General features: G+C 43.7%; 1 protein-coding gene across 4 annotated transcripts in view; it reads left to right on the plus strand.

Annotated features, from left to right (window-relative positions):
- DIXDC1 (DIX domain containing 1) overlaps positions 1-18,816 on the plus strand; it is a 93,082-nt gene that overhangs the window by 36,295 nt on the left and 37,971 nt on the right. For 3 of the 4 annotated variants that reach the window (XM_064375406.1, XM_064375407.1, XM_021671125.2), the window contains 4 exons: positions 3,310-3,439; positions 6,819-6,944; positions 12,976-13,207; positions 13,926-14,033. In XM_064375406.1, the coding sequence (XP_064231476.1) occupies positions 3,310-3,439; positions 6,819-6,944; positions 12,976-13,207; positions 13,926-14,033 (596 nt within the window). Of the gene's footprint in view, positions 1-3,309; positions 3,440-6,818; positions 6,945-12,975; positions 13,208-13,925; positions 14,034-16,678; positions 17,126-18,816 lie in introns of those variants that run through there. The other variant, XM_064375408.1, reaches the window with a different exon arrangement.

Raw genomic sequence — 18,816 nt, forward strand, 5'->3', positions numbered from 1 at the left:
TGATTTACTGTTTGGGTAACTGTGAACAAGTTATTTCACCATTTTGTGTCTCAGTTTTTAATGAGTGAAATAAATACCAAAACAGCTCGCTGCCAATTAGCATTAGAGAAAATGTGTTTTAAAGAACCTAGCATAGCTCTTGAAACAAAGTAGGTGTTCAGAAAAGTGGTGACTATTATTGTTGATGCTGTGGAACCCTCTTTTGTTGGAAGACCAGACTGTGAGTAATGTGCATGAAAAGTACTGTTAGGAACCTCTAATCGGTTTTGCATCAGAGACAACCTCTACGGCCAAGAAAAGGCTAAGGTTACTTAAGTAGAATTTATCTTGACCTCATGAAAAATGCTTGTTCTTGTTTGTCCCACATATAATTAACTTTTGCAGTCATCTTATTGACCTGATAACATGTGACAAATGATTAACTGATTCTAACAAATATTTTTTGAGCACCTGTTACCCTAAAAGTCAAGTAATTCTGAACTATTGTGACTCTCCACATAAAGCCTATTTCAGGCCTTAGCTCCTTTGAGCTCACTGTCTTCTTTACTTCTGTGTCTCCTTCAGGAGACCCTCTGAAGCTTGGGGTTCAGGTTTGCCTAATACTCTTTTAGCACACTATGTACCCCATCACAGCTTTGTTTCTACCGGCCTGCAAGCTGGGGCTTGTTGTATCCTCGTAACTGGGTACAGTGCCTCAAATTATTGTTGAACTGATCACGTGACATAGGATGCCCTCAAGGAGATCAGAGTCTGAAGTATCTGAGAGGTCAGGGAAGGTTTTCTGAAAAAAAAGTGATGCATGAACCGAGACTTAAGAAGAGGCAGGTTGGCCGGGCATGGTGGCTCATGTCTGTAATCCCAGCACTTTGGGAGGCTGAGGTGGGTGGATCACCTCAGGTCAGGAGTTCCAGACCAGCCTGACCAATATGGTGAAACCCCCCCTCCCCATTAAAAATACAAAAGTTAGGTGGGTGTGGTGGCAGGCACTTGTAATCCTAGTTACTTGGGAGGCTGAGACAAGAGAATTGGTTGAACCCGGAAGTCGGAGGTTGCAGTGAGCTGAGATTGCGCCACTGGACTCCAGCCTGGGTGATGGAATGAGACTCTGTCTCAAAAAAAAAAAAAAAAAAAAGAAGAGGAGGCAGGAGTTAGGAGGAAGTGGAGCGGCTGGAAAGCATGGTGGGTTTGGGGAACAGTACATGATTCAGATGAACTGAAGCATGGTAGGTATTTGGGGAATTGGGGTGAAGCTGGAGAACAGGTGAAAACTAGCACATGACGAGTTTAAATGGCAATTGGATTTTATCTTGAGGATAATTGGAGACTAGTGACAGATTTAAGCAGGAATGTGTGGAGGGTGGGTTGAGGATGATAATAGATAGAGGGAAATTGGTTCAGAGTTTTATATAAAAGCCAGGTTATCAGATCTCACCTGTCACCTTAGTGCTTTTTCTGCTCTTAACTGCTTTCTCTCAGACCAGAGTGGTTCACTCTAGAGGTGCCCTTTGCCTGGTCTGCTTCAGGCAGTGCTTTGACTGCACAATGGCAGCAGACCTTGGAGCATCGCAGATCTCATCTGGTCGCTGGTGATGGGTGTCTGGCCCATGTGAGGCAGAAGGTGCAGCTATTTCTGTACTGTGGAGTAAGCTGGATAGCAAGAGGTCCTTGGTAAATGCATGGACAACATTACTGGGTTTCAATACCATGTCTGCTATGTCCTAGCTATGGGGACATTAGAGAAGTTACATAACCTCTCTGAACCTCATCTGTAAAATGGAGATAATGCTAACTCTAGTGTACTTGTTTTTTTGAGAACTGAATTCGATGATGATGACAAAAATGATCCTTTAGTTAGTGTCAATTTTATGTCAGGCCCTGGCCCAGGTACATACACTAGCTAATTAAAACATGTGTCAAACACCAAAAATTGTGTTTAGTTCATGATAGGTACTCAATAAATGTTAGATTCCTCCTCCCACCTCCTCCTGATCATTGCACTTCCTACAGTTTGTCAGTGACTGATAGATTGTTGTCTAAGCACTGTCTTCCAAATGATGTTATTTATTCTTACAAATTGACACAGAGAGAAAATAATGAAGATTTAATTCATGTTCAGGAAGCAGCCAGTGAGTAACTCCCAACATTGTTTCTTTAAGGAAGTACTTGGGGCTTAGGAATCAGCTATATTTTAACCAAATTATAATTTAATACAATTAGCCCTTGAACTTAAATTTTAGGCTCAGGGTCTTGGGCTGCTACAGAAACCAATCAAAGCTGCTACTTTTGGACTGTGACATTGTTTGATATTTTGATATTAGTGCCCATCTTTTGACCAAATAATCAGAATAAACATCTGAATACAAGTTCTGTTTAATGGACAAAATGTAGTATGTAAGGTTGTCCAAGGGTTGGAATGAGTTGTATGTCCCTACCTAGGTGCCTGACTGGTTTCTGATAATGCTGGGCCTTAGCTTTGTTTAAAAATAAATGAAAATGCCTCTTCGTCTTCAGTAACATTGCTCACTATAGCCTTTTTTTTTTCCTTCTTTGTGTAGATTTTCGGTAACCAGATCCTCTTTGACAATATAAAGCATGGATTAAAACTAACTCTGTAGCAATCCTAGGATTATTGGCTCAGGAGAATAAATCTTGGGTTGACTGTGAGATGATTTCACTTAAGTCTCATTTTGAAGAAAGCCAGCTATAGGAGAGGCAGCTCTGAGCATGGTTTATTGTTATTCCTGGTTCCCCAAGAGCAATTCATATGAGTATCACAGTCCAATGTGCATATGGCATGAGTGATTGTTTCTGACAAGTATGGTGGGTTACTGGCAGTCATGAATATACCTGAAAACTGGCTGTGGTTCTGAGCCAAGCCCTCCTCCCTGGTCAACAGAGCAAAACTTGACAAAAGCAAGAGTCATGGTCATTGAAACACTCATCTGCTTATGTGTGTCTACAGTGCCACCCAAGACCAAGGTTAGCTTATCCCTGGAGATTAGTATAAAACTAGAAATTTGTGAACATGCTGTGTGTCTAACCATAATATAATCTTTCTTCTTTCTTTCTTTCTTTCTTTTTTTTTAGAAATGGGGTTTCACCATGTTGGCCAGGCTGGTCTTGAACTCCTGACTTCAAGTGATCCGCCTGCCTCGGCCAATCTTTCTTCTTTCTTTCCTCAAAAATTTCTCTTCCTTCTGGATGTAGGTTGTTTATCATACCCCAGTCACAAATGCTTCCTCAGAGGGTACGAGGTAAGGGATGAGATTAATATGCAACTTTCCCTTACTTCTATCTTTTATTTTCCAGCAACAGCTGCAGGCCTATGTGGTCTGGGTGAATGCACAGCTGAAGAAGAGGCCATCAGTGAAGCCTGTGCAGGACCTGCGACAGGATCTCCGGGATGGGGTGATCCTGGCATATCTCATCGAGATTGTTGGTCAGTTGGCCCTGGACTCTGATGCTAGCATAGACCAGAACGTGGCCTTCTTTATCCTCCATATGCCCTTTAGAGCAGATTGTTTTTTCTTTAGAATATATGGCAGTGGAGGTAGAGAAGACTTAAAATACTTGCCCAAGGTTAATTCATTTATTTATTAGTCAGTAAACATTGTGTCCCAGGCACTATATTATGCTTTGATAATATGAGGATGAGAATAGTGTATGCTCTCAAGAGTCTACCAAACTAGTTGGAAAAGCTGGGAAGTGAAGTCAATTCCATTAATGTACTTAGTACTCCAGTGGGGTAAGCATGGATGGGAGCACATAGGAGGGATACCCAGCCCAGTCCTAGGGGCTCAGGGATTGGCTTACCAGAACTGATGTCTTAACTGAGGCCTGCCAGAAGAATTGGTATCTAAGCCAAGGCCAGAGAAGGAAGTAGTAGCCAGGTAAAAGGAGGGGTGTTAATTGGCAAAAGGACCCTTCTACCATAATGCTTCATAAAAGGTTTTTTTCCTCTTGAAGCCCTGGGGTTGTTGCCAGTCATTCTTACTAGATGGTACCATAACCTTATTTCCATAGCATTTCTCCATATTTCTATTATTATTTCTCTCATCAAATGGAAATTATGTAGCGATCATTCATTTACCTACCCTGTGTGGACTGAGCTCTTTTTTTTTCTTTTCTTTTCTTTGAATCACCCCCCTGGACTGAGCTCTTTAAGAGCAGGCATAGTATAATATTTTTCTATGTATACAACCTCTAACCAAGTGCACATAATAGATTCTCAAAGATTTATTGTTATGTTAGCTGACTTTGCTTTGAGTTCTTGAGGGATATGGGGCCTGCAAGTCGTACGGAAGAAGCCAGGTTTGCAACAGGCAGCCCGTCCATGAATGCCTCACTAGGACAGTTTATGAATTCATCAGAGTATTCATGTGTAATGACAATAATAATAGCAATGGTACTAGCAACTGCTAGGATTGAATACTTTCTATCTTGTTTAATTTCATTTAATCATCACATCTTTGGGAAACATATTATCTCCACTTTTAGGAAACATGCTTAAAAGAGAAGATTTATAAAAATAAATAAATTCATTGAGTACTTAGTATGAGTCAAACAAAATAGCTAAGCATGCTATTTTGATTTATTTATGACAGGTGTATAATATGACTACTGCTATTTTATTCATTTTATGAGGCTTAGAGAGGCCAAGCAACTTTACAAAGTCACATAACTGTAAGTGCCAAAGTAGAGGTACAAACCTAGCTCTACTTTAATTCCAAAGCCTGTTTTCAACATTTAATGTTTCATTTATTAGAATAGGTTAGACATGGACTAGTAGGAAATCCAGATGTACAAAAGGATATAAGGTCAAACCTTTTTTCCACTTATGTCTCCCCACCAGCTCCCCATCTTTCCTTCTAGAGGCAACTAGTGTTAGCAGTTTCTTCATTTCTTCCTAAAGAAACTTCCCATTCTATGTCTATACAAGTCATACTAATATGTATTCTTATTTTTCCAAAACCTAGGCTCTTTTTTTTCCCCATCGCACCCCTTCCCCACAAAACCCAGGTTTTTAAACACGACTTTCTTTCTTTTAATTTACTTTCAATTTGAGTTGTCACCAAAAACACGACTTTCTATTGTGACTTTGCTAGATAGAAAAACTCCTCACAAGATTTTGCCTATACTCACTGAATCCACTTCCTTATTTCCTATTCTTTCTTTAACCTGCCCGTATCAGGCTTTTGATCTCACTCCACTGAAACCTTTCCTCAAGGTCATATCAAATCCAGTGGCCAGGCCTCAGACCTCATTTTATTCAACATAGCAGTACTTGACATAGTTGATAACACTCTTCTCTTCACAAAGTTTCTTTACTTGGCTTCCAGAATCCTATTAGCTTCTATTTTTCTTCCTTCCTCACTGGCTTCTTTCATTTGTTTTGCTGGCTTTTCTATTCCTTCTTGACCTCTAGTGCTGGAGTGCTGTTTCTCTACTCCTAAGTGATGTCTTCCCAAATTTGTGTCTTTAGCCTTGAATTTTTCCTTGAGTTCTAGACATGAATATCCAATGTCTCTACTTAGATGTCTAACATGCAACTCAAATTTCATACGTCCTAATCAGAAATTTGGTTGTCCTACCCCCACCAATCTCTTTATTCTCCAAGTTTCTTCATCTGAGTAACACACTACATTATCATTTGCCTAGGTGTTAAAGCAGAACACTTAGAAGGTGTCCTTAACTGTCCTTTTTCTCATATATCATATCGAATCCTTCATATGTGCTGTCTGCTTTGTATTCACAATATACCTGATACCTAACTTCTCATCAGTCAGCTTCTTCCACTGTGGCCCAATCACCATTATGTCTTGCCTTGACTATTTTCATCAACCTTCTGATCTCCCTGTTTCCTCTCTGCATAGTCTATTTCCACAGAGTCCATTTTATTTATTTATTTTTATTTTTGTAGAGATGGGGTTTTTACCATCTTGCCCAGGCTAGTCTTGAACTCCTGGACTCAGGCAATTCTCCTGCCTTGGCTTCCCAAAGTGCTAGGATTATGGGTGTGGGCATAAGCCATGACACCCTGCCAATCAACTTTTAAAAACATGAACCAGATTATGTTACTCCTTTGTCTCAGACTCTCCATTGGCTGCTCATTACACTTAGGATAAAATTCAGGCCCTTTGCTCTTGTCCAGAAAGCCCTGCATGCCCTGGCCTTGCTTACCCATCTAGCCTCTCCTAGGACTTGACTCCTAGCTCACTCCCCCAGCCACATTGCTCTTGCTATTCTTCAGGTAAGCTGAGCTTGGGGTTTGGTCCCTGTGGTTCCTCAGTCTAGAATGCTTCCTCCTCAAATCTTAACATGCTTTACTTTATTCAAGCTGCTGCCAAATGTATTATCAGAGAGACCATGGTCACTGTACTTTATTTTTCCTCAAGCACTTACCGCTACTATGAAATTATATTAAACACTTACTCGTTAACTTGGTTGTTGTCTGCCACTCCTGCAGGTATAAATTCTATGAGGGAAAGGGACTTTATTGTTCTTGTTCTCTCCTGTTTCTCTGGTGCCCAGAACAGTGACTACTTGCCACTCAGTAGATGCTCAGTGAGTATTTGTTGACTGAATAAATGTATACACAGTAACTTCACAGACCCCTAAGTATAAATTTGAAAGCCTTCTAAAAGGCTTTCATTTTCCTCTTTCCCATCTAAATGACAAATACCAGGATTTAACTCATTTATGTATTTATGTATAATGTTGGTGTTCACATCAAATCTTCCCTTCCTTTTTGTCTAGCTGCTATGAAACTTTGATAATATTCCTCCCTGTAACTGCCTATATTTTCTCTCTCCTAACAGCGGGAGAAAAGTTGAGTGGGGTACAGCTCAGTCCCAGTAACCAACAGGAGATGAAGAATAATGTGGAGAAAGTGCTGCAGTTTGTGGCCTCCAAAAAGATTCGTATGCACCAGACTTCGGCTAAAGGTCAGTGCCTCATCACATCGTTGGTGCACGAGTATACTCAATGTTAACCAGTGAGTGCCAGCCTCAGGAAAATCCTTGGTTGTAACCTGGGGGGAGATAGAACGTCTCCATTCATTTTATTTTATTTTTATTTTAGTGGTTTTTTTTTTTTTTTTTTTTTTTTTGAGATGAAGTTTCACTCTTGTTGCCCAGGCTGGAGTGCAATGGCACAATCTTGGCTCCCTGCAGCCTCTGCCTCCTGGGTTCAAGTGATTCTCCTGCCTCAGCCTCCCAAGTAGCTGGGATTATAGGCATGTGCCACCATGCCTGGCTAATTTTGTATTTTTAATAGAGATGGGGTTTCACCATGTTGGTCAAGCCGGTCTCAAACTCCTGACCTCAAGTGATCTGCCTGCCTCGCCTTGTCCTCCCAAGGTGCTGGGATTACAGGTGTGAGCCACTGTGCCCAGCCATTCATTTTAATTGAGTACAGATTTGCTTGAGTGTATGTAGGCAAATTAGTGGTTAGAGAAGAAATTATGGCCAGGCATGGTGGCTCACACCTGTAATTCCAGCCCTGGGAGGCTAAGGCAGGAGCATCACTTGAGCCTAGGAGTTTGAGACCACCCTGGGCAACATAGTGAGACTTTGTCTCTATTTTTTAAAAAAGAGAGAAGAAATTACAATATTGGGATATTAATTTTAGAATTTCTCATTTAAGTTATCAAAAATGAAGAGTCCATTTTTTTAAGTTCCTTGGGTTTTGTGACCAAATATTACTTAAGATACTCATAACCTACTTTTTTTCATCCAGTTTTTTTAGAAGGGAAATATTTTATAGCCCTTTTTTTGGATACCATAGAACATTGTAGGCAGGAGGAAAGCAGCTCTGTGACCTCTGTATCTGCGCTCTTCTGTACTGGCGTGGCCCAGATGGGTTTGCAGGGCTATTTTGAGCCCAGGCTTCAAGGAAGGAACAATGTAGGTGTTCTTAGAGAGCACAGGCTCCCTAGTTCTCTTGCTGTTTCTCAAGAATTGACTATAAATCTGGTTCTGTTTCAGCATCAGTTCCTGGGTCTGATTGCCTGTGGATCTGATGACAATAGGGGCAGAAGGGCTCATGTTGGATTATTGGTGTTCTCTGTGTTTAGGTAATTTAGGTAAGGCTAATACTGATCATTGAGAGCATCTTGTAGAAGGTATCAAGCAATCCTTCACCATTCCTACTCAACATAGTACTGGGAGCCGTGGCCAGAGCAATCAGGCAAGAGAAGGAAATAAAAGGCATCCAAATAGGAGAAGAAACGGTCAAACTATCTCTCTTCACCAATGATATGATTCTGTAACTAGAAAACTCTAAAGGCTCTGCCAAAAGGCTCCTAGAACTGATAAACAACTTGAGTAAAGTTTCAGGATACAAAATCAGTGTGCAAAAATCAGTAACATTTATTTTATTTTTTGAGATGGAGTTTTGCTTCATCACCCAGGCTGGAGTTCAGTGTCTTGATCTCAGCTCACTGCAACCTCTGCCACCTTGGTTCAAGTGATTCTCCTACCTCAGCCTCCTGAGTAGCTGAGACTACAGGCGTATACCACCATGCCTAGCTTATTTTTGTATTTTTGTAGAGACAGGGTTTCATCATGTTGGCCAATGTGGTCTTGAACTCCTGACCTCAAGTGATCCACCTGCCTCAGCCTCCCAAAGTGCTGAGATTACAGGTGTGAGCCACTATGCCTGGCCACAATCAGTAGCGTTTCTATACACCAATAACACTCTACCTGAGAGACCATATTATGAACACAATCCCATTTACAATGACCACACACAAAAAAGAAATATCTAGGAATACATCTAACCAAAGAGGTGAAAGATCTCTATAAGGAGAACTACAAAACACTGCTGAAAGAAATCAGAGGCGACACAGATAAGTGGATTAGAAGAATCAGTATCGTTAAAATGGCCACAACTTCCAAAGCATTTTACAGATTTAGTGTTATTTCTATCAAATTACCAATGTTATTTTTCACAGAATTAGAAAAAACTATCCCAAAATTCACATGGAACCAAAAAAGAGCTCGAATAGCCAAAGCAATCCTAAGCAAAATTAACAAACCTGGGCTGGGCACAGTGACTCATACCTGTAATCCCAGAACTTTGGTAGACTGAGGCGGGCAGATCACTTAAGTTCAGGAGTTCAGGCCAGCCTGGTCAACATGATGAAACCTCATCTCTACTAAAAAGACAAAAGTTAGTCAGGTGTGGTGGTGCATGCCTGTAGTCCCAGCTATTCAGGAGGCTGAGACAGGCTTGAACCTGGGAGGCCGAGGTTGCAGTGAGCCAAGATCGTGCCACTGCACTCCAGCCTAGGCAACAGAGTGAGACTCTGTCTCAAAATAAATTAAATTAAATTAAATTAAATTAAAAAGTAAAAGAACAAAGCTACAAAGTGGAGTGTCACATTACCTGACTTCAAACTATACTACAAGGCTACGGTAACCAAAACAACATGGTACTGTTATAAAAACAGACACATAGACCAATGGAACAGGCTAGAGAACCCAGAAATAAAGTTCCACACCTACAACCATGTGATCTTTGACAGTCTCAACAAAAATAAGCCACAAAGAAAAGACTCCCTATTCAATAAATGGTGCTGGGATAACTGGCTAGCCATATGTGGAAGAATGGAACTAGATCCCTGTCTATCACCATGTATAAAAATTAACTCAAGATGGAATAAAGATGTAAATGTAAGACTTTGAACTATAACAATCGTAGAAGAAGGGCTGGTAAATAACCCTACTTGATATTGTCCTTGGCAAAGAATTTATGACTAAGTCCTCAAAGCAATTGCAACATAAACAAAAACTGATAATTGCTACCTAATTAAACTAAAGGGCTTCTGCATAGCAAGAGAACTGTCAAGGGAACAAACAGATAACCTATAGAATGGGAGGAAATATTCACAAACTATGAATCCGACAAAGATCTAATATCCAGAACCTATAGGGAACTTAAATCAACAAGCAAAAACAAATAACCCTATTAAAAAGTGGGCAAAGGACATGAACAGATACTTCTCAAAAGAGGACACAGAGTGGCCAACAAACATAGGAAGAAAAGCTCATCATCACTAATCAGAGAAATGCAAATCAAAACCACAATGAGATACTATCTCATCCAGTCAGGATGGCTTTTGTTAAAAAGTAAAAAAAAACAGATATTGGGCTGGGCGTGGTGGCTCATGCCTGTAATCTCAGCACTTTGGGAGGCCAAGCCTGGTGGATCACAAGGTCAGGAGATCAAGACCATCCAGGCCAACACGGTGAAACCCTGTCTCTACTAAAAATACAAAAAAAGTAGCTGAGTGTGGCAGCACATGCCTGTAGTCCCAGCTACTTGGGAGGCTGAGGCAGGAGAATTGCTTGAACCCAGGAGGCGGAGATTGCAGTGAGCCAAAATTGCACCACTGCACTACAGCCTGGACAACAGTGCAGGACTCCGTCTCAAAAAACAAAAACAAAAACAAAAATAACAGATGTTGGCAAGGTCGTGGAGAAAAGGGGACACATATATTGTTGGTGGGACTGTAACTTTGTCCAGCCACTGTGGAAAGCAGTTTGGAGATTTCTCCAAGAACTACAGCAATCCCCTTACTGGGTATATACCTAAATGAAAATAAATCATTCTACCAAAAGGACACATGCACCTGTATGTTCATCACAGCATCATTCACAATAGCAAAACCATAGAATCAACCCAGGTGCCCATCAACAGAGCAGTGGATAAAAAAAATTGGTATATATATACCATAGGATACTATGCAGCCATAAAAAAATAAAATCATGTCCCATGTCCTTTGCTGCAGCATGGATGCAGCTGGAGCCCATTATCCTAAGCAAACTAATGCAGAACCAGAAAACCAAATACTATATGTTCTTACTTATAATTGGGAACTAAACATTGGGTGCACATTGGGACATAAAGAATAGAACAGTAGAAACTGGGGACTACTAGAGTAGGGAGAGAAGGAGAGGGGAAGGGCTGCAAACTACCTGTTGGGTACTATGCTCACTATCTGGTTGATAGGTTCAATCATACCCCAGACCTCAGCATCACACAATATACCTCTGTAACAAACGTGCATGTGTACCACCTCCTTCTAAAACAAAAGGTGAAAAAGAAAAAACAAACAAAAATCATCCTTTTCCAAGTCTTATATATTTAAAGGCTACAAAGCTAAAAAAAAAAGAAAACAAAATGTTACCCATTTCCTTACATTGACTTTCGCCAGACTTGCACTGCTTTCCGCCTACATTCCTCTTTTATTTCTAGGGCAAAATTTAGTTTCACAATACCTCTGATCTGGTTCCCATGTGGAGTGGGCTTGGGGATCTGGCCCATTAAAGTCAGCTATTTTGAGGGAACACTGCCATTTAGGACATCATTATCGTTTACCTGGAGAAGTGTTAACAGTCTGTGTGAGTTAGTCCTGTGGCACTGATTTTTGTCCCCCTCTCATCTGCTTTCTACGCTGCAGTCAGAATGATCTTTCTAAGAGTACATATACTCATGCCACTCCTTCGTATCTGAGGACCCTTAGGATAAAATCCAGAGTCCTTCCTGTGGCCTACACCATGCCCTGTGTGGCCCACCCTCTGATTCACCCCCCTGCTGCCTCACCTTTCCCTCTCTCCTCCTGCATTCTGGGCTCTGGGTATGCTGAACTTCTTTCAGTTCCTCCACCACAGTGCTGTGCCAAAGAAATATAATAAAAGTCACATAGGTAACTTAAGAGTTTCTAATAGCATGCGAGGTGCAATGGCTCATGCCTGTAATCCCAGCACTTTGGGAGGCTGAGGTGGGTGGATCACTTGAGGTCAGGAGTTCAAGACCAGCCTGGCCAACATGGTGAAACCCTGTCTCTACTAAAAATACAAACATTAGCTGGGTGTGGTGGTGGGTGCCTGTAATCCCAGCTACTTGGGAGGCTGAGGCAGGAGAATTGCTTGAACCCAGGAGGTAGAGATTACAGTGAGCCAAGATTGTGCCATTGCACCCCAGCCTGGGCAGCAGAGTGAGACTCTGTCTCAAAAAATAAAAAGAGTTGCCAGGCGCAGTGGCTCACGCCTGTAATCCTAGCACTTTAGGAGGCCGAGGCGGGCAGATCACGAGGTCAAGAGATCAAGACCATCCTGGCCAACATGGTGAAACCCCATCTCTACTAAACATACAAAAATTAGGTGGGCATGGTGGCATATGCCTATAGTCCCAGCTACGTGGGAGGCTGAGGCAGGAGAATCGCTTGAACCCGAGAGGCGGAGGTTGCAGTGAGCCAAATCGCGCCACTGCATTCCAGTCTGGTAACAGAGTGAGACTCCATCTCAAAAAATAAAATGAATAAATAAAAATAAAAAGAGTTTCTAATAGCCACATCATAAAAAAAGAAACAGATAAGTTTAATTTTAATAATATTTTATTTAACTCTATCTCCGTTTCACCATGAAATCAATATAAAAAGTTATCGAGATATTTTGCATTTTGGGGGCATGTGTATATGCTAAGTACTACACTTAGAACACATTTCATTTCAGACTAAGGACTTTTTAAGTGCTTGATAGCTACAGGTGGCTGATGATTCCCACATTGGATGGCACAGCTCTAATATATCATGCTCTCTCCCACTTCAAGACATTCACACCTGCTATTCCCTCTTCTTGGAATACTCTTTGTCTTTCTCTTATCTAATGTACCACTCTTCATCAATCAAGTCTCAGTTTAGAACCCACTTCCTCTAGGAATCCTTCTCTGAGCCATCTAGATAAGATGTCTCTACTCTGACCTCCCAAAGAATCCTGTACTTACAAAACACGTGATCTTACTTTATTGTCATTGCTCTTACATATTCTGTCTCCCTGATTGCACAGAGCTTTGTGAGGACTGAGACCCTGACTGCCTTGCTTACCTGTATCACTAGCGATACATATTAAATGCATAAGTCCTTAGCTTTTGTCCCCGTCTTAGGATCTCTTGGTCTGTTTTGTCCTTCAGATATTGTGGACGGAAACCTGAAGTCTATCATGAGGCTGGTCCTTGCCTTGGCAGCTCATTTCAAACCTGGCTCTAGTAGGATGGTGAACCAAGGACGAGACTCCAGAGCCCCTCTGCAAAGTCACCAACCACACTGTGCAACTGCTGTTGCCCAGGGAGCAGCTGCTGCTCTGGCCGATGTGTGTCATGACATGTCCCGATCAGGACGGGATGTCTTTCGATACAGACAGAGGTAAGGGCAGAAATACGGGGATGGGAACTGATCCCTCTCTCTGATATTTCTTCTGTTAGATGATACAGTGCGGTAGATAGAAATGTCACCTATAAAAAATAAATAAAATGAAAATAAAATAAAAAATGCTCTAGCATCTGTGTCCTAATATAAATTAAATTAAAAAAAAAAAAGAAATGTCACCCAAACAGCCACACATTGCAGAAAAGAACATGGAGTGGAGGTAGGGAGGCCACTCCCAAAAGAGAAAAGCCTTTTCTTTGAGATGTTTATTTTTATTTTTGCATTTAGCAGAAAGTAAAGGAATCTTATGTGTAAGTTTTTGCTCTGGTGCCCAAAATTTAAATATGTGCCTTTGGCAGAGTGTGTTTTCTTCACTGGGAGGTACGTGGGAGCAATGTTCGAGTTCATCTATGGGAAGCTCTACCCTGGAATGTACTCAAAGGTCAGGCTGTCCTAGGGAGTCATGGCAGAAAAAAATGCTTTGTGGGTTTTGTATCTGCTAAGAGAGAGCAGGACCCTGAGGTGTTGCAGAGATTGGTGAATTACTTGTTTTTGTGTCTGCCTTTCCAGCTAGGTACCAAGTGTCTTTGAGTCAAGGTCTTGTCTTAGTCATCTTATGTATACTGCTGGCAGAGTGGCAGTTTATCTGTACTTGTTGAGTTGATCTGATCTGAAGGGCTGACACTCTCCCTTTGCTGGTGTCCTCTGACTTCAGGAACAGCAGCATGGATGAGGAAATTGAGAATCCATACTGGAGCGTGCGGGCCCTGGTGCAGCAGTATGAAGGGCAACAAAGGTCTCCATCTGAATCCAGCTGCTCCAGGTAACTGTGGCCTCTGAAAGGTGAATTCTTGGGGATTCTTGGAGTTCTCGACTTCAAGTAACAATACAACAAGCAAAAAGGCACCTAAGCCCTTTTTCTCTCCCCAGTTTATGTTTGGCTTTAAAGGGATACCCCTTGGCAGTGCTTTGTGGGTTTGTGCCGGTAGGAGGGGAGGAAGGTAGGGTGGGGTGGTGGTTTATTTTCCACAGATGGAATCTGTGCAGTTCCAGTGCCAGTGCTTAGCTGTGACCACATGGGGGATGACTGGAACCTGTCAGGGCCCAGTCCAGTGGTTCTGACATTTGCATATCAGGTACCAGCGTTTATGATAGCCAGTTCCATTGTGCTGTCCTTGAGCCTAAGTGTAACTCTTAAGTTATGGCCTGAAAAGCCTGTTTAAAGCTCATAGAAGAGAAGAAATTGAGCAGATTTGTCTTAGAGCATTACAGTGTTTCCGACTCTACAGGAAGTGTGGCTGATTAGCATGCATTTGAATGAGCTAATGATGTTTGTGACTCTAGCTGAAAGCTGTATGTATCCCTTAGAGCCAAGTACAGAGACCAAAACAGGATACAGTGCCCTAATGAAAACTTTATCAGTGGCAGAAAAAGATTACTTTCCTGGCTTATGTAAATCATGCTGCTATAAACACTCCCCAGATCATGTTTTACTAATTTCATTTTGTTGCTGAATCATAATTTATGCTCTAATTACCATTTATTTCCTATCCCAACCCAGTGTAATCTGATCTATTTAGGGCTAATTATTCCTTATCTTGTATGTATTTTATGTGTTTTTGTTTTCTTCCTGATAAAATTCCATCCTATTTTGATGCACCATTTCCTAATTTATTGAGGTCATATGGCACTCTTTCTAGTATTTTAATATACTGATAACTTTGCTAACTTTTTACCTTTTAGATTTAATAGGTGTGCTTTTTTAGTTATAAAATTCACATAACATAAAATTAACTATTAAACATTATAAAGTGTACAATTCAGTGGCATTTAGTATCTTCATAATGTGGTGCGACCATCACCTCTATCCACACAGAAGACATCTTCATCATCCCCAAAAGGAAGTCCCCTGCCCATTAAGCAGCAGGTGTGCTTTTTTTTTTTTGAGACAGAGTTTCGCTCTTGTTACCCAGGCTGGAGTGCAATGGCGCGATCTCGGCTCACCGCAACCTCCGCCTCCTGGGTTCAGGCAATTCTCCTGCCTCAGCCTCCTGAGTAGCTGGGATTACAGGCACACGCCACTATGCCCAGCTAATTTTTTGTATTTTTAGTAGATGCGTGGTTTCACCATGTTGACCAGGATGGTCTCGATTTCTTGACCTCGTGATCCACCCGCCTCGGCCTCCCAAAGTGCTGGGATTACAGGCGTGAACCACCGCGCCCGGCCTAGGTGTGCTTTTAATGAGAATCTAAATCATTTCTTTCTTGCTTGCTGCTTAGGTTATCACTTGGAGCAGAATTACAGGATGTTTTGTTGTGTAATGAGATCTATTGCTCCTGCACCTCTGCAGGCCTTTCATTCTTCTAAGCCTGATAGTGCCTGCTAGAGTTGAGGGGTAGGAGGAAGAGTGGATTTCTTCTTGAGAGCACCTGCTTTCTCCTCCAAGGCAGGAGGACTGAGGGGAGGGCTATGAGACTGTTTGAATGAGGGATCCACTGGCTATCAGGCTGCAGTGAGCTAATAGTGACAGTTTTCTAGGAGAGGGGTCAGAGAAAAATGATTTGCTTTACCTTGTTTTTTACTACTCGATTTTGCCATTTTCTTCTAATGCTGACCCCTCGTTCAGCTCTTTGGCATGCTCGGTTAGTAGCTGCCTTTTGCTCAGTGGGCCCCCAGGGAAGGAGAGGGCTTCCTGTGACTATCTGGAACCCAGCAGATTCCTGCACATTCTGAGCCCTTGCCCCCGCCCCGGGAGCCCACTTCATGGCTCTGTGACCCATGAAGAGCCCAGGAGTCCCTAGATGTGGCTTATTCAGGACGGGAGTGGCTCAGAAAGAAGGACAGTCCCTGGGTGTCTCATCCCCTGCCACTGCTCCTCGGGAGACGCCCTGGGAAAGCCCTGCCAGCCTGTTGCTCCGAAAACCACATACCAGCCTCTCACTGTAGCCAAGCAGAATGATCCTTAGTTGGTTAAAAAGAACACATGAAACGCCAGAAGGGAAGGTGGGAGGGGATGGGCGCTCGGCGAGTTTCCAGGGGAGCACCGGAGTCTCCATCCCGAGGAGCTGCCAGAGCCCCTTGGGGGCCTGACCTGTCCGACCCCGCCTCCACGAAGGGAGGGCTCAGAGTGGAGAAGGCAACGTTTTCGGTGCCGGGCTCCCCAGTACCCAGACCACCAGAGCCCTTCTCGGGATTCTGCCTATCCGCGGCCCTTCCCCTCCCTATCCTGGGGCTCTCAGTCTCCCCTCTCAGCATCCCCCAACCCCTCGTCGACGCCCCCACCCCCACCTCCACCCCGCCCAGCCCCGCCCCCGGCCCGCACCCCTTACCTCCGCCCAGAGCGGTCGGTTGGCCAGCCCAGCGGAGCTGGCTTGGGTCGGAGCCCGGCTGGTGACAGCCCCGGGAGGGAGCAGAGGGAGGGGCGGGGAAGGATCCGGAAGGTGCGGCGGAGCGGGATCGCCGCTGGGGACTTGAGGCGCAGCCTGCGCCGCCGGGATCCTCCCTCCCAGTGGGAAATGGGTTGAGATGCCTCCGCCTGGGGGGATGCCCGGCACCGTGCGTCCGCGGAGGCCAAGATGCAGCGGCCAGGGACCAGCAGCCTGCGAGGGGTGGCAGCTTCCGCCGGGGCTGGGCTGCAGCAGAGTCTGAGTGCCCGGGACGGCGCGCTTCAGAGCCGGGAGCATCCTCGTCGCTGGGGCCGAGACGCCGCCGCTGCCGTTCCCACTTTCTCCCGTGAGCCGGGCGAGTAGCTCCGCTAGCTGGCCTTCCCGTGGAGGCGTTTTCCAGCCCCAGTGCGGGGAGACATGCCTGAATTTGGGAGCGATGTGACTCTCAGCCTCCCACTTCACCCGGGGCCACAGGCTTGCTGAAACCCAAGACAGGAGGGGGACCATGGGAGGGACACAAGTCAAATGGTGAGCTGAAGCCACTCTGGCTTTGAAAGTGGGGGGCTTGGGTGGGAGCAGGGGCAGGGCTGAAGGATGCTTTTGGCCGGAGACAGGTGATGAGGGGGTGGTGGGAGCACTATGTTGGGAGACAGGCTGCTGACCAGGCATTATCACTATAAAATACGGTGGGCTTAGGAAGTGGAGCCAGCATGGGGGAAGGAGGAGTAGCCCTTGGCCCTGCCAGGGTCTCTGTTGAGGGAGAGTACTTCCTGAGGATACAGGACTCTTCTTTATTGCCTATTATCCATTTAAAAAAATTAATTTGACTGGGATTTGGCAGTATCTTTGCTGCGGGATTGCTTATCTGATAAATTAAGATAGAAGACCTATTAGACCTGTGGGAATTAAGAAATGTATCAGCCGAGACCTGATCAGTCGTTCTCTGACCTCAGAGAGGGTTATGATGCTAAGTAGGGGATTATTTGTTTATAAAATAGGACTTTAAGCTAATCAGGGAGGAGTCTGTCATATACATAATTAATTAGCATTAAAATATTTTTCTCTGACCTGGGACAGAGGATTTAATGCATCTTCCTCGTCCATGAGGTACTTCTTGGGAGGCAGCAGGGTGCCTGCTCTAACATGTGCCTCGGGAGTTTCCTGCCTGAGGTCCTTTATATCTCCACTTGGCCATCGAGTTTCTTGGTCTCACCTCTCTGTGGCCTCACATTGGCAGCCTCAGTTCAAGAAAGAGAAATGTTGTTTTCCTTTGGCTGCTCTGCCACTCCCCCAGCGGGGTTGGATATCCAGACATCCGCCTCCTTCTGCCCTTATATGGGAGACAACTCTCTTAGGAGGGAGAAGAAGCTGAGCATGCGTCTATGCTTTCAGGAAAGCAGTTTTCTAGCACCCTGGGTTCACACTGCACCCTCCTCCCCGACTCCATCTCACATATACCAACTGTGGTCCAGCAAAGGCAGACAGTGGAACATGTCATCCATAGCACCTTGTCAGATGAGAAAGTGTTGTTTTCTTGTTTCTCAAAGATGAGCAGCTCTTGCAGGCCGCTTTCTACGCTTGGATTCCCATTTCTGTAAGAAGGTAAATGCTGAGGCCTGAGCAGTCACAAGTCTATTCTCCTTGCGAATGACATAGTACCCTTGGATGAGAGCTTTTCAAGCAGCGAATTCATGTTGCCCTGGAAGTCAAGATTGCCTAAGTGGTGAAGGATGAATGAGAAAGTTCTAGAAAGCAGTTGCTATTTCAGAATATTACTTCTTGCCACTCCCCACCCCTCCTGCCTATTTGGGTTGTAAATTTATAGATAATGGTTAAGCAACTTTGTTTAATTTGCAATTTCAATTTAAAAGCTTTACAATGTTTTCTGTGGTTATAAGAAGGAAGAGAATGTATTTCCAGTTGAGGTCATTCCCACCAAAGCCCTTAAAATACAGGCAATCAGGAGGATGAGACACCAGTCCTCAGGCTGCCTCACTGCTTTTGAAGTGCCTGGCTACCTCCACTGTGCCTGGCTCTAGTTTTTTACTGGATTCTAGGAAGACGAAATGTTAACTCCTGATTGTGGTTGTGAGGATTCGCCTGGGAGACTTCAGGGGCACATTAAGTGGGTCAGTGAATCCTAGCCACTTTCACTGTTGTCTGGGTGATGGATTTGGAAAGAATTCCTGAGAGGGGGCTGGGCCTGGAGACCCCTCAGC

This window comes from Aotus nancymaae, unplaced genomic scaffold (genome assembly GCF_030222135.1).
Source record: "Aotus nancymaae isolate 86718 unplaced genomic scaffold, 86718_ANA_hifiasm-v0.15.2.pri h1tg000012l, whole genome shotgun sequence".
In the NCBI taxonomy this organism is placed as follows: Eukaryota; Metazoa; Chordata; class Mammalia; order Primates; family Aotidae; genus Aotus; species Aotus nancymaae.